The sequence below is a fragment of the Pelophylax lessonae genome (genome assembly GCF_965119305.1).
Source record: "Pelophylax lessonae genome assembly, chromosome: 2".
NCBI lineage: Eukaryota > Metazoa > Chordata > Amphibia > Anura > Ranidae > Pelophylax > Pelophylax lessonae.
The window spans coordinates 634,377,883-634,393,383 of NC_138769.1; the positions used below are offsets into that span (position 1 = coordinate 634,377,883).

General features: G+C 43.8%; 1 protein-coding gene across 1 annotated transcript in view; it reads right to left on the minus strand.

The window, feature by feature from the left end:
- Positions 1-11,255: 11,255 nt before the first annotated feature.
- Positions 11,256-15,501, minus strand: part of KATNAL1 (katanin catalytic subunit A1 like 1) — a 153,253-nt gene continuing 149,007 nt past the window's right edge. Inside the window, exon 10 of the mRNA XM_082247671.1 lies at positions 11,256-11,572. Coding sequence (XP_082103797.1) covers positions 11,374-11,572 — 199 coding nt within the window. The 3' untranslated portion in view covers positions 11,256-11,373. The remainder of the gene's footprint in view (positions 11,573-15,501) is intronic.

The following is a 15,501-nucleotide window of genomic DNA, read 5'->3' on the forward strand; positions in this document are numbered from 1 at the left end:
GACTTCCTCCTGAAGAGTTCTGAGTTTGTCTTCCGGCAGGAAGAACTTCGCCTGCACCGAGTCCAGGATCATTCCCAGGTAGGGAAGACGAACCGACGGACTCAGTGTCGACTTTGGAAAATTTATCGTCCAACCAAACTCCTGCAGAGTTTGCATCGTGACAGACAGGTCCTTCTCCAGACCCTGGCTGGTCGCAGACCGAACCAGAATGTCGTCCAGATAACCCAGGACAGAAATGCCCTGGGCCCTCAATAACGCCAGAACCGGTGCAAGCACCTTGGTGAAGACCCGCGGAGCCGAGGCGAGACCAAAAGGCAACGCCACGAACTGGTAGTGATCCTCCGCAATGGCAAATCGAAGGTACCTCTGGTGACCCTCGAAAATGGGGATGTGAAGATACGCAACCTTCAAATCGATGGAGGCCATGAATTCCCCCGGAACCAGGGCAGCCACCACCGACCGAAGGGATTCCATGCGGAACTTGCGAACCCGCACCGAGCGGTTTAGAGCCTTCAAGTCCAGAATTGGACGAACCTTGCCCTCCTTCCTGGGCACGGTGAACAGATTGGAATAAAACCCCCGAAATCTGTCCCGATGAGGCACCGGAACCACCACTCCCTGAGCCCTCAGGTCCCGCACCGCCAGGTGAAGGTCCCGTAAACGCTCTGGAGACAGTTGAAGATTTGAGGGAAAAAATTTGCTCTCCGGCCGAGAGAGAAACTCGATCTTGTAACCAGATCGAACGATCTCCTGAACCCATCTGTCCCGCACGCGGGCCAACCAGGGTTGAAGAAAACCGAGCAAGCGTCCCCCCACCCCAAAACTGGGTGAGGGCGCCCCTTCAGGCCGCACTGTTATGGGCTGCGGATCCGGATTGACCGGACTTCTGTTTCCCAGACCAGGGCTTCTTCTGAGAGCCTTGACCTTTGAACGGTTTGCCCTTGTAGTGCGACCGAAAGGCACGAAAGGACCCCTGAGGGGGCCGAAAATTAGCATGCTTCTTCCCAGAAGCCCCCTTAGCCTTGGGGAAATGGGGCAAGAGAGTGCTCTTACCTCCGGTGATCCCCTTAATCAACACATCCAAGGACTCCCCAAAAAGGCGAGACCCATCATAAGGCAGATTGGCTAAGGTCTTACGTGAAGATTGGTCCACCGACCAACATTTCAACCAAACCAGGCGGCGAGACAGCACCGCCACGCTGTGCACACGTGCAGCCAACGGGACTAAGTCCAAGTCCACATCACACAGATACATGACACCCTGGTGGATTTGATCCACCATATCCAGGGTCGCCGGCGAGGCCGAATCGGCCACTAGGACGCGCCTAAGCATCTGCGTCCAACTTGCGACAGCCTGGGCCGCCATGAGAGAGGCAAACAGAGCCTTAAGCATAGAACCCGTAACAGAATAAGTATGACGGGCAAGAGACTCCAATCTCCTATCCGTGGCATCACGGAACACAGGGGAATCCTCTGCAGGAATCGCAGTGGATTTGTTTAAAACCGCAATTGCGTGATCCACTGGGGGTGGCACACACCACCTTTCATCAGTGGAAGGCGAGAAAGGATAACGCAGCTTGAACCTACTTGGTACAGCAAAAGGTTTGCGTAGATTGCGCCATTGTTCCTTAACAGCGCGCTGAAAATCATCATTGCAGGGAAAAACCTGCGGCCTCCTGCGTTTTCTCTGCATCCCATAAGCCGCCAAGGCAGCGGGGGGACACACTTCATCCTGCAAATGCAGCGTTTGTTTTATGGAAGCAATCAATTCATCCATGATTGCAAGCTCTTCAGGCGAGCCAGGGGGAGAATTATCAACCCCTTCAACTTCAGCCTCCACCTCGGACCCCACTAGATCCAGGGAGGAGCGGGACCCCGATAAGGAGGCCCCCGCCATAACAGCCCCATCACCTTCACCCTCAGAATCAGAGGAAAGAGAAACTCTGGGTCTCTTAGTAGATTGAGCAGCCACCAGCATCTGCACCTGAGCAGCAAGGCCAGCCACAATAGTGGCTAAATCCCCCCCTGGGGGGGAAACAGCGGTCCCCTGGCTTTCCACCAAGGCGGTAGGAAATTTGCCCTCCTGAGAATCCATTGCCCCAATATCAAATGCCGAATAATAAAGGGTTAACTGCCCCTTTAACAAGCGCAGCGAGCGCAGCCCACCGCACCACACACAAGCACAATGAGACCCCAACAGGGACAATAAAACTGACACAGGCAATGGATAAGAAGGATATAACCTGAGGAGACCCTCGCCGCTGCTGCTGCCTCGATCGGTGAATCCTGGAGAAGAGGAAGTGATGCGGCCAGGGCGCTCTATTAAAGCCTATGGGAGGCTACAAGAAAATGGCCGCCATGCATGTAAAACATGCGGCCGGAGCGAGTGTAGGCAAAATGGCGCCGTTTGGCGCCGAAACCGCCGCTCCACAGTACAGTAATGCACACATGTTATCCATGTATAAAAAAAAACATGCTAGATCGCCGCAGCGATCGCTGTATAGTGCCCAAACATGCCCAAAACATGCCCCACAGCACACAGCTTCTCACACTGACAAGGCTGACACACACAGTGTCACACAGCTCCCCCCCCTTGCAGCCCACAGCATGCAGCCGAGTGATAGGGAGACAAACAGTGAGAACAGAGGCAGGTTACACAGTCCCAGACTGACACCCCCCCAGACAGACAGGTCCCCACATAGATACACTTACCTCACAATGGCGTGGGGGACCCGCACAGGTGAACAAGCCGCTGCACATGAGGCAGGGAGAGTCGCATACAAGACGCACAGAATGGGGGTTAAGAAACCGCACAGCGTCCAGTGAGGTAGCCACCTCACCAATCATCCCTGCACCGAACAGGGATGGGTCGTTCACTGTGCCAGGAGCGTTACCTGGCTGAACGCTCAATGGCAGGCTGGGAAGCCACTGACCCACGACCTGCGACCAGGGGGATCAGCCCGAGACCCAGCCCGCATGATCCTCTTCATCCGAAGAACTAACTAATGCTGAAAAAAAGATCAGCTAAGTAAAGGTAGAGAGAAAACTCAAACAAAAAATCAAAAAAAAGAAGAAAGAGTCTGGGGCACAAAGCCCCAGCACAGAGAGAGCCAGCCACTCCTGACAAGCTAGACATTGAAACTGAGATATGGTTGCAGGAAGTAGGAGGGTATTGACTGAGGGGACCACCCCTTGAGGGTGGGATATGTTAAAATCTTTAATGTTAACATATTCTGTTGCCTAGCTACTCCTTCGGAGCAAAGTCTAATACCCCATATGTGACGAATATGAAGAGGCGGCGACTGTCGGAGGACGTAAGAGAAATGTGATTTTAAAGGGGGTAATTCCTTTCTATACCCACTGTAGCACCTACAGTAGGCATTCTGCAACTATTGCCCAGGCCAACATTCATTCATTCATTCATTCATGTGTCACTTGGAACAAAGTGCTAGACCACTCGCAGATGACTCCATCAAGTGAATCCAGTAATCAGAAGAAGTGGACAAGATATGCCTATTAAACTCTTGAGATAGGTAACCCCCGCGCTGCTGGAAGAACAGAGTGTGCCTAGACAAGGTTACATGTGCAGAAGGGCTTTGCTGCGTCTAATCGGTTATTATATGATAATGGTGCATTTCTTACAGATTCAGTTGTTACATTTAACTGTATTAGTGGATCCTGATAGACAGTCAAACTTTAGAATGGTAGTAGAAGTACATTCGCTAATTACTCCCGATCATCTTTGTTTCTGCTTTTGCCTCCTGCCTACCCTGGCCTCCAGCCTGTCTATGTTTCTATTTTGTAGTTCTGTACCATATTTTGTGTTGCCTGTTCAGGAAGAAAAACATTTGTCTCCAACTGCCTTGTACAGACATTGGAAAGGCAAAAAAAAAAATGATATATATATATTTATTACAGGCAATTATATTTTAATAGATGAATCACCAGACTTTAAAAATATAACATGAGACAAAAGAAAAAAGGTTAGGGTAGCGACCAAAGATAATTGTACAAAATTACAAAATGCTTCATTAGACAAATATTTCCCAGCCCTTTAGCAAGCAGGCCACCTTCTTAAAATAATTTATAATAGAACAGTGGGCCACACATTGTTCATCAACTAAGTTAGTCCTCCAAACTGTGCTTGAAAATCAGAGGTCGCTCAACAACTATTTAAAGCGAAAATATATTTAGAGTAAAGGCCCGTACACACGATACGAAAATCGGAAGGAAAATTTAGTCCGGCGAAGGATCTGCCGATTTTCGGTTTGTTAGTATAGTGCTTTCGACAGCCGATTACGAATTTTTGGACGACAAAAACTGGAAGTGCAGGCTCTAAAATTTTTATCGTACGACAACCCACGTCCGATTTTCATTTAATTAGTACAGTTTTCGTCCGAAAAAAATCATAAGAGCAAGACTAGGCATGCTCAGAAACTAAAGAACAAATACAAAACAATTCAACACATGCCATCACTTCTGAAGTTGAATTCTGTCGTACGGGAATTTTCGTATAAAAGTAACCTCTTCACTTTCGACATGAGACTAGCATGCAACAAAAAATGGATGACAGATCGTTCGATAATCTGATCGTGTGTGCAAGGCTTTAGGCTTTAAGGAACTGAGCTATTTCTTTATTATTAGTTTTCTTTCCATCTCAAAAAGCAATTGTTCCAAACAACTTACTTTTAATTTAGTAGTTTGTTGTGGGATTTGACATACAATTCTTTGTTTTTTAATAGTTTCTCACACATTTTTCATATAAAAATGTATGGATAATAATCATGTTTCTGCATTTGTCAGCCAGTTTTATTCTAATACATTCATATCCAGAGAGAGTCTTTATAACTTCCTGCTCTCTATCACTTAAAATACTGTTGATAGTCATACTTGCAAAAAGAGTTGATCAACGTCTTTAGAAACTCGGCTGACAAAGGAAGAAATGTTGGCATTAAGGGCCAGAGAAAGGAATAGTAAAAAATGAAGGCTTAAACCTTGCACCTATTGGAGTATTATGTCCACTAGGTTCACTTTGGTTGTCATCATCCACATGGCGTTTCTCCTACAAATCGCTCAGACCTTTTAATGCTCTGTATTCTCTTCTGCTAAATTGTCATCCCCATCCTCAATGAAGTCACTTCTTTTAGATGAAGGTATTTTAGGATGTTTTTTAAGCAAACATACATAAATCTTTGATAGCTTCAAACATATCATTCTAAGAGAAAGTGAAGGTGGACCCTATTCAAAAAATTATAAGTTCATCCAGTGACATTTTCCTCAGGGATAAAGTAGTGACTAGATTTTTCATTTCTGTGGAATAGATAATTTTCCAAGTTGCCAGTTTTGGGATAGCACCCAAATCTTGTGAGAGAGCACATATTGGATGTTCAAACTCGTTCGGGTGAGCATCCAATGTGGATAGTGTAGTACTTGATAACATAGAAAAATGAAGCTATACAAGACAAGATATTGAAGAGGTTTATATATTTTGTGCAATCCACTCTTTTGGATTAGAAGTTGTTTGTGATTGCATAGTAGATGATGATTTTTTTGCTGGGCCACATTGTCCCCTAAGGTTCCTCATTGGATCCTCTTTACTCTGGATTGCCATATCACAGTGCTTATCTACCTTTCAATAGGACTGTGGCCTATAGTGACATTTGATACCTGCTTCATTGAATCCCTGTCACAGTGTCACTATTATAGTGTACAGATCTTTTTTCTGATCACTGTATAATTGTCACAGGTGCCATCAATTAGCGTTAACGTTAGATAATGTCAAAACAGGATAGCGTCAGATTGCCTGCCGCATATTTAGTAATACATTTTAACCCTTTGATTGCCAGTGACACGCACACACTAAACACCTCCATTACTAAGTATAGTGTCTGAACGAATCAATATGTTTGATCTGATCAGAACTATACTAGCATCCCGAATAGTTTAGTATAGTGTTCAGAAAATACAGCGTTAGCAGGATCAGCCCAGCATCTGCGTTTAGCCCCTCCACCCCCCCCCCCCCCAAGAAGTGAGGAATCAGCAGATTACTGTCACTTCCAATACACAGCACACTAAACTGCAGCCTTAGCAGTTTAGTCAGGCCTGACCTCTGCTAGCACTAGCAGTTACATTTTTTGGTAGCGGTTCAAACAGTCCTTGACAACCAGGTGCTTTTTTACCTGTGAGTCACACTAGGTACCGATAAATTTATTGGCCAAAATGTCCAAACAGAGGTACACTAGTGAAGAGGCCTACTTGATGCTGAGCATGACAGATGAGAGCGATGGGGAAGCCTTACTGTCAGAATCAGGCTCAGTATATGAACCTGAACAGAACAGCAGCACTCTGACAGATAGCTCTGATGACAGAGTAGTGGTCCCTGCTAAGGTCAGGCTTACCCGACCCTGTTCTTCTGTTGTTGAGGTGCAACAATCGCAGGCTTCAGATCTGAAGAAGGGCCATGCCCAAAACGCGTTGTCAGGACAACCAGACACACAGCAGCTACTCACTTTGGTCCCTTGTTTCATCTGCACTGTCACCGGCATTGCCACTCACCATCAGCGGCTGATCAGCGGTTCAAGCCTCACTCTGGATATCGTACCCCTAGGGTCTGACGTCACGTCCGGGTTACCTCCCGGTCGGTACCCCCCGCGGGTGGTTTAGAGTGGCCACACACGGCGACCCTCTCAGCCTTTCAACATCTGCAAATTTCCATCCTTCTTTGTCACCACCTTCTACTAGCCCGGAGTACAGCAGAGCTGCCCCACACTGCTGCACCGTCCCTGGCAGGTCCCATGCCTTCCACAGCATGCTGGATGGACACCCATTTGTGAGTCTCTGATCCCTTATTTGGCTTCACCCCTGCAAACTAAGAGGGTATTTATGCATAAGATGTACTGCTGTCTTATACCACTGATTAACATTTATGGAACTAATTTTATAATTAAACCTTTTATATTTTATTTATGACACAGTACTTGGTATCAATTATGACCACTATCGTTATCATCGCCTATCATCTGGTGGGTTCATATAGCGCTTACATGTAGTTACGCTTTGCGTGACTGTGTTTTTGAGTATCCATCCTGGTGCTCTTTTTCCACATAGCTGCTTCTTGACCCCCAGGTGTTATTTGTCATTCACTATGGAGGGGGCGCTGGTCCTGTTATATTAGCGCCGGATCTATTCGTGTTTACAGAGAATAAAAAAAAGAACATTGCATGTATGCCCATCATTAGAAGTGGGTGGATGCTGGAACTCTAATGGTGGGCAAACCACACACTTTCTGGTATCGCTTTTTGCGGTCGGCTTTCATGTAAACTAAATCCTAGCAGATAATTAGCCGCTAGACTGCTTTTACAAGCAATGGGAGGGAACTCCCCTCCTCCCACGGTTTTCTTGGGCTCTCCTGTCCCACCAGAATGGCTCCAATCATCTCTATGGCCTAAGATACCAGAAGCTACAAGCATTTTATGACTTTAGGTTCGCAAGATATAAACAGCACCATTGGGAAATTGGGAAAGCATCTTATCACACCAATCTTAGTGTGGTCAGATGCTTTAAGGGCAGAGGAGAGATCCAGACCCCATTTTTTTTTTAAAAAGAGTACCTATCTACTTATTGCTATCATAAGGGATATTTAAATTCCCTGTGATAACAATAAAAATGACAAAAAAAAAAAAAATGAAAGGGAAGATGTCAAATAAAAAAAAAGAAAAATAAATAATAATATAAAAAAAAGTTCAAGCACCCCTGCCCCCCCCCCCCCCCCCGTGTTTGTGCTCAAAGGCTAACACAAGCATCAGTCTGGTGTCCTATGTAAACAGCAAGTGCAGCATGTATGTTAGGTATCGGCGCAAATTTCAGATCGAGGGCAGTAATTCTAGCAGTAGACCTCCTCTGTAAATCTAAAGTGGTAAAGGCTTTTAAAAATGTACGTAGTTTGTTGCCGCTGCACGAGCCTGCAAAATTTTAAAGCATGTCATGTTTGGTATCTATATACTCGGCCTAAGATCATCTTTTATATTTTATCAAACAATTGGGCAATATATAGTGTATTTGTGCATTAAATTTAAAAAAGTATTTTTTTCCCCAAAAATTGCGTTTGGAAAAAAGGTATTTGCTAAGAGGCACTGTGAGTATTTTGCAGCTCTCATTTATTTTGGAAAATGAAGAAAGAAAAGGAAAATGTATTTATTTTTTAATTTTCAAAATTTTGTGCAAAAAGCGAGATCTGCAAATTACTCAAAATGCCTCTCAATAAATAGCTTAGGGTGTCTACTTTCCAAAAAGTGGTCATTTGGCAGGGTTTTGTACGGTCTTGGCATTTCATGGCCTCCAAAACTGTGATAGGTAGTGAGGAGTGAAATCAACAATTTACACCCTTAGAAAGCCTGAAGGCAGTGATTGGTTTTCAGGGTACCATACACAGCTAGACTGCCAAAAAGTCTCACACATGGGGTATGTATGAATGTATTTTGGGGTGAAATTCCACATATACCCATGGCATGCGTGAGCAATATATAATTTTAATAACTTTTTTTTGTAATTTTTCAAACACCAATCTCAGGAAATTCCTTGGGCTGTCTACTTTCTAAAAAGGGGTAATTGGGGGGGGGGGGGGGGGTTGTACTGCCCTGCCATTTTAGCACTTCAAGAAATGAGATACGCAGTCAGAACTTCAAGAAATGAGATACGCAGTCAGAAAGTAAAAGCTGCGTAAATTCCAGTATATACACCATAGTTTGTAGACCTATAACTTTTGCGCAAACCAATATGCGCTTATTGAGATTTTTATCAAAGACATGTAGCTAAATACATTTTGGCCTAAATGTATGACAAAAATTGAGTACATTTTTTATAAGAAAAAGTAGAAAATGTTATTTTTTCGTTTATATCACAAAAATCACAGAGGTGATCAAATACCACCAAAAAAAAAAAAGGTCTATTTGTGGGGAAAAAAAGGACATAAATTTTGTTTGGGTACAGCATTTCATAACTGCGCAATTACCAGTTAAAGTCACGCAGTGTCAAATTGCAAAAAATGACCTGGTCATTAGGGGGGGTAAACCTTCCGGTCCAGAAGCGGTTAATTAAAACCCCAAAATACTGCCCCCTTAAACAGAAGCCCATTTTTTTTTCTTTTTTTACGGGGAAGCCTTGTTGCAAGGAGAGCTAACCAAACCCACAACGCCTATTAGCCATTGTAAACCTGCTGGTCATAGTTGAAAGATCATGCAGCGATTTGTGGTTTTACATGTAGGCCTTAAGCTCATGGTAGCAGTCATGGGCATCTGAGCCTTTTAGTAATAACAGTAACCCTTACTATGACATGCCTTTGGGTTGTGGTATGCGGCCAGGTTACTGAACTTACCCTATACACATTTCCACTCAGAAAGATTGACCAATGGCAGCTAAAGACATACTTGCTGTCTGGTTGTTGTCTCCCTATAATAAAGGCAGTAGTATATCAGTTCCATCATTTTGGATTTTTGCACCAATTCCACATTGCCCTATAAGGTTATACATCTGGCTTTCTTATGTCTTCCTTTAATTTTCTACATTATAGATTTTTAGATAGTTATGAATAAAAGTGAAGTTTTAGGTCATAGTGGTCTTGGTGTGCGGGAATAGCGCACCCCTGCTGATGTTTATCTATTAACTACTTCAGCTCTGGAAGGTTTTACTTTTGATTAGCAGGAACACAATATCTCTTCCTCCCTCTGTGACAGAACAGCGGTCTGCCTTGTTTACATAGGCAGACCGCCGTTCTGTCTCTCCTACAAACAATTGGTGGGTCCCGGCGGCCATCGCACCCGCCGAACCCGCTGATTTGTTTCCGATTGTGTCCAATCCGGCGCGCAGCCCAAAGCCAACAATGGGAATCACGTACAGATACATGATTTTGTGCTCAAGGGCTGACCTGCCGCAGTAAATGTACGTAAGGCAGTTCTTAAGTGGTTAATATTTCCCACATAAAGACCAATCTTACAGTATTAATGTACATCAGGTAGTCTTTTGTTTATTCAGATTCAATATTTGTCATACTGAATGCCCTCTGAAGAACCCTTTGGCTTTTACAATGGCTATCACATGAAGAATTCATCTGACAATGTCCTACTCAAGGGGCAGGTACTTCCTTCCACTGGAGCCATAGGAGCATCTTGGACTGTTCAACATCAGGTTTCCATGTCTCAGATGTGCAGAGCTGCCACCCAGCCTTTGGTTCAAACATTCACTAAGTTCTAATTTCTGGATGTGACCGCTTCTGCAAAAGGCTTGCAAATAATTGTGTGATGATCCAGACCTAACATTACCTCACAGTTCCTCTTAAAGTGATTTTAAAGTAAAAAAATGTATTTCCCCAAATTAAATAAAACTAACAAAACATGCATTTTCTTTAAGTTCCTTCTCAGTGCTTCTGTTTTTAATTGGCCCTAGCCACACCACTATATTCCCATTCTCTCTGTGCCCCTTGCACTGCTGGAACATATAAAGTCCTGTGTGAATCTCCTGAACATGCGCACTCGAACTCGCACTATATATTACAACTCTATGTGCTGCACACACAGCCAATGCGAGAAGGACACAGAGCAACTGTCAATCACTTATGTGGAGGATAGGTGTGACTTTTGCTTTTTCTCCCTCTCTAATGATCCTAAAACATTAGGGAACAGAGAATGGACTAGATTTTGATGCTCGTCAGCATCTCCACTCACAGAACACCTTGCATTTCGTGAAAATATTGCAAGACATTTTTTTAACTGAAGAGGTACCAAGCAAGCAAACCGCTATGATCTGTGAACTGCAGCCGGATCTGTAGATTTCAGAGCTGGTAGATTGGCACTTACTGTACAAGCTGAATGAAAGTAAAAGTTTTCCTTTATGCAGTATCAGCCACATGTCACAAACTTCATTAGTGGCAATTCAATTTTACAGTGCGAATGTCCAAAAATAGTTTTTTTGATCATAGTTCAACTTTAAATTGAAAATAAATTTCTGCTCATTGACTCAGTGGGGGGCCTCACATTTCAAACCTGTAGTTTATGCCAATTACAACCATTCTGGTTCCGTTTCTCTTTTTTTGTTTGCACTATAAAAATAAGAACTAGATTATCATTGCTACAATCAACACAGATGCATTAGATACAAGACACCCACTGTTTAGTTCAGTAAAAGCTATCAGAGGTAGGAATAAAATGAGTCACATTTTAATAAACAATAAGGTTATTTTCTAATTTTAAAAAACAAGGAAACATAGTATAGGTCTTCAAGTGAATAACGCAAAGAGTGATTGGCCAATATCAAAAAAGGAGTAAAAATAAAACCTACACAAATTACCAGTACAATAAATCACACACACGTTCAAATTCATTAAGCAGAACCAAATTCGCCCATCCATTTCTCATATTTCTCTAGATCTGCAGCAGAAACAGATTTTGAGATTTTCTTTAATGCCAAATTAAAGTCTGTCATTGTCACAGGCATCTGTAGTTCATCCTTTGACAGTGCACGGATCTGTTCTGGAGTTAAGCCCTGGATTCTCCTGCGCATGGCCATCATGGAGGCATCTCTGGAAAACAAGTCAACATAAAAATGTAGTTTGCTACAAAAAGTGCAACACAGAGATATAGTATTGTTTATAATTTATCGTAGAGTCGGTTGCAAAATCAGCTCAAGCTGGATAGTTTCAAAATACCTAAAGCAGCTGGTATCCTGGAATGCCCCTGAATCTATTTCTATCATGGATATTAGCCAACATGATATGCAATGAGCAGGCTACTGTACAAAACAGTTGTCAGGCTTCGATATGCTACAGAAAAATGGTGGCCATTCACACTCAGGGCACGGCTTACTGTGACCAAAACTGAACTAGGCAGTATGGGATGGCTTAAGCTCCACTCTCCACTCACAGGAGAGGTCCTTCAGACGTGTTTCACCCCCCCCCCCCCCCGGTGGCCTTAATTGTTGAGCCTTAACGATAAAGCCCACTAGGGCGAAACACATCTGAGAGACCTCTCCTGCGGGTGGAGAGAAAAGTTGGAGTCATCCCATACTACCTGGTTCAATTTTGGTGACAGGGAGTTGGCATCCTAAGTGCGATTGGATGCTTTAGTTTTTTTTTTTTTATTGCTAGCAGATAAAAGATCTTTTTTTGTTTTTTTTGCAGAACAGACTTTGCATATCACTTCTGCTAAAAACAACCCCCATAGCAATTTTTAGAATGTTATACATCAGAAGTAGCCAGTGAAGGAAAGGACATCAACAGCGTAGGACTCGGAAAAAAATGGTGAAGAAGATGGCAGCTCCAGCAAATGGAGTGGTGAGGGACAGCTCTGATCTGTTATCGCTGGAGTTAAAAACCGGCAGGTGAGTGCAGTTCAGTTTTAAGCAGCTTAAATCAGCTAAATACTTTTCAACAAAACAAAAAGTGTCCAAAACCTTGTTTGAATTCTTTACACAGCAGATGCTGCCTGATCAGAAAAGACTGTCTCCACATAGAAAGCAAAGGTCCTTCTCTCTCAGCATACTTGCAGAGGATAAGTTCTACTCAAGCTGTGGTTTTCTAAAGAAAACAAACCAAAAGACTTTACACACCTTTTGTTTTAAAGCACCTGGAATGATGGGCCCAGCTGATGTAAACAAAATCCAGTTGGGCATTAAAAATAAATACAAAATAAAAAGCATGGGATGGAGGTGACCAATGTGCGGGAGTGTAAGAGTGTTCTTGTGATCCTCTTGTTTTCCAGGAAGAGTGGCAACGCCCTCACATAGGGAAAACGGGTCAAAAGCATGGATCTGAGTTAAGGGCCACTTTTTTTTTCTCTCTAATCGTTGGGGTTTTTATTGTTTGCACCTAGCAAATTTGAATTGGGTTGGTTGGGCCTCCAACGCCCTTTAAAACATAAATAAATAAATAACAATAACTATCAAACCCCCAAAAAAACACACTCACTTCATATAGCCCCCCTCCCCCTACTGTAGTATCCTCTGCCCCTTCACATCATCCCCACTGTAGTATCCTCTGCCCCCCCCGCACTAACCTGTGCATCCCTTCACATCACCCCCCCCCCGTAGTGTCTTCTGCCCCCCTTTAAATCCCCCCATGAAGTGTCCTCTGTTCCCACCATAGCAGTGCCCTGTGCCTCCCCTAAAGCAGTGTCCTCTGGGCCCCCTTCACCTTACCCTCCCCCACTGTAGTGTCCTCTGCCTACCCCTCCCCTGATAGCAGTGTCCTCTGCCCCCCTTCACATCACCCCCACTGAAGTGTCCTTTGCCTTCCCCCCATAAAAGTGTCCTGTGCCCCCTTTACAGTCCCCTCCATGTAGTGTCCTCTGTCCCCTCTAAAGCAATTTATCCTGCCCCCCTTCTCATTAACCCCCCCCACTGTAGTGTCCTCTGCCTGCCCCTCCCCCGTAGCAGTGTCCTATGTCCCCCAAAGCAGTGTCCTCTCTTATGTCCCCCTTCTCATTACAACCCCAACAATGGTGTCCGCTTAGCCTCTTAGCCTCTGTCCCCTTTACTTCACCCCCCCAGTAAAGTCCTGTGCCCCCCCCTCCTCCAATAGCAGTGTCCTGTGCTCCCTGCCACCCTTCACATCACCCCTCCCTGTAGTTTCCTCTGTCCACCCCTTCAAACCCCCCCCCCCCAACACACACACACACACACACACACAGTGTAGGTAGATGTCTACCTTAACACTGGTACACACGGAAAAGCAGAGAGGAGAGTGAGAGGTGTCACAGTACTGGATGGAGGGAAGGAGTGGGAGCTGCCAGAGTTAACTTTTCACATGAACAAGCTGGTGATTGCTTGCTAGGACCGCCCAGCTTCCTAGCAACCAATTACCTGCTGGTTAATGTAAACTCTGGCAGCTCCCGCCCTCCATCCAGTTCTGTGATTTTGCCTGCTCTCCGTTTTGCAGTTTTGGGGGGGGGGGGGGGAGACAGCGAAGGCTGAGGGGGAAAGGACTGGCAATGCACGGCAGTGTTCCCAATCTGCCTATCCGCTGGACAGGAATCACAGCTCCCGGACTCTTCAAACTTTGGCCATCTCATCTAGGCCTCACCTGTTTTTACAAATTAACTACAACCAATGGACCCATAACATTCCAGCGCTTGAGGGACCAACATAGCCTCCCAGCCAGCTAATGAAGCTACAGGTCAAACAGTACTTTCATACAAGCATTTTAAATCCACAACAACATTTCACCATATTTAAACAATGGTGCAAAGATGACCCCACTCCCTCAGACTTGTATCCATTATATGCTGAAAGCTATTAGAACATTCCGTAAATACACCACCTATCAAGTAGTGCAAATCAGACCCTGAGCCTACACTAGATGAAGACTGAAATTAAATATGTCTCAATAAAAGCTTGATTGCCCTAGAAAGGAACTACAAAAAAAATGTATATGCTGGTGTGTGGTTCCAAGTTGCATAGCCAGCTTTATACCCAACTACCCATCTGTCTCGTTTCAATGATGCATGAAAACAGGGATATTTCTTCTCATATGGCTGAGGCGCCATGGCAATCAAATTCCAAAGTATAAAGCATAATATATGCACTTTGGGGCAACCACATATGTAAAGATCCTTTTGAAGCCTTATCAACTCTCATACTGACATATATTGATAATTAAAAACATTTAAGTTTCTTAACCACCTGTGTATGGCCACTAAACAAACTACTGCCAAATCACGAAAGAGCCAAATCCTTTCCTGAAGTAAAAGTGTGACTGTCTCAGACCATGGTCTTTAAAAAAACAGATGACCAAAATAACAGACAGAATGGCTCCGTATGAAAAAACCTGGGAACCATGGGCACTATATTACTTCCAGGGAAATTTGACTGTTATCTTCTGACACTCAAACGCTACTTATAAGTCCAACTGCCCAGTTTCCCCCCCTTCGCCCATCTATATCTACCTCCTCTCTTTCTCTTTCTTGCATTTTTTCATCTATCCATTTAGTTATGACATCTTGATACCTACAAATCATACACTCCTGGTAAAAGCTAAAGCATAGCCACTTTACAATGTTATTCCATACCAGACATCTTTGTATGTTCTATGTATACACATTTTGTGTAACTGTATTGCTGTACTGAAAAATGCTAACACCACTGTCTTTACATTACTTGTACTTTTTAAAGAAACATATAGAGATATTGAACAAGAAAAAGGCTGGCTATTTAGTCCTTAGGGGATAGGGTGGAAAGACAAAAAGGATACTGTAAATGTACTATGCTTGAAAGTCCACTTATGCTTTAATGTCTGTGTAAAAATGTCTTTTTACTGAGAAATAGCCTTCCTAAAGATAATTAAATAAAACTGCAAAAATATTGGCAGAGATATTAAAATTTGTAATTACACTTCTAAGGAACTAAAAACAGATGATTAATTGTACAGGCAGAAGCGACAGCTAATGGACTACTAAATCATTAACAAAAGATTATTGTTTCATTCAGTGAGTTTTCACCTTTAGCGTTAAACAGACA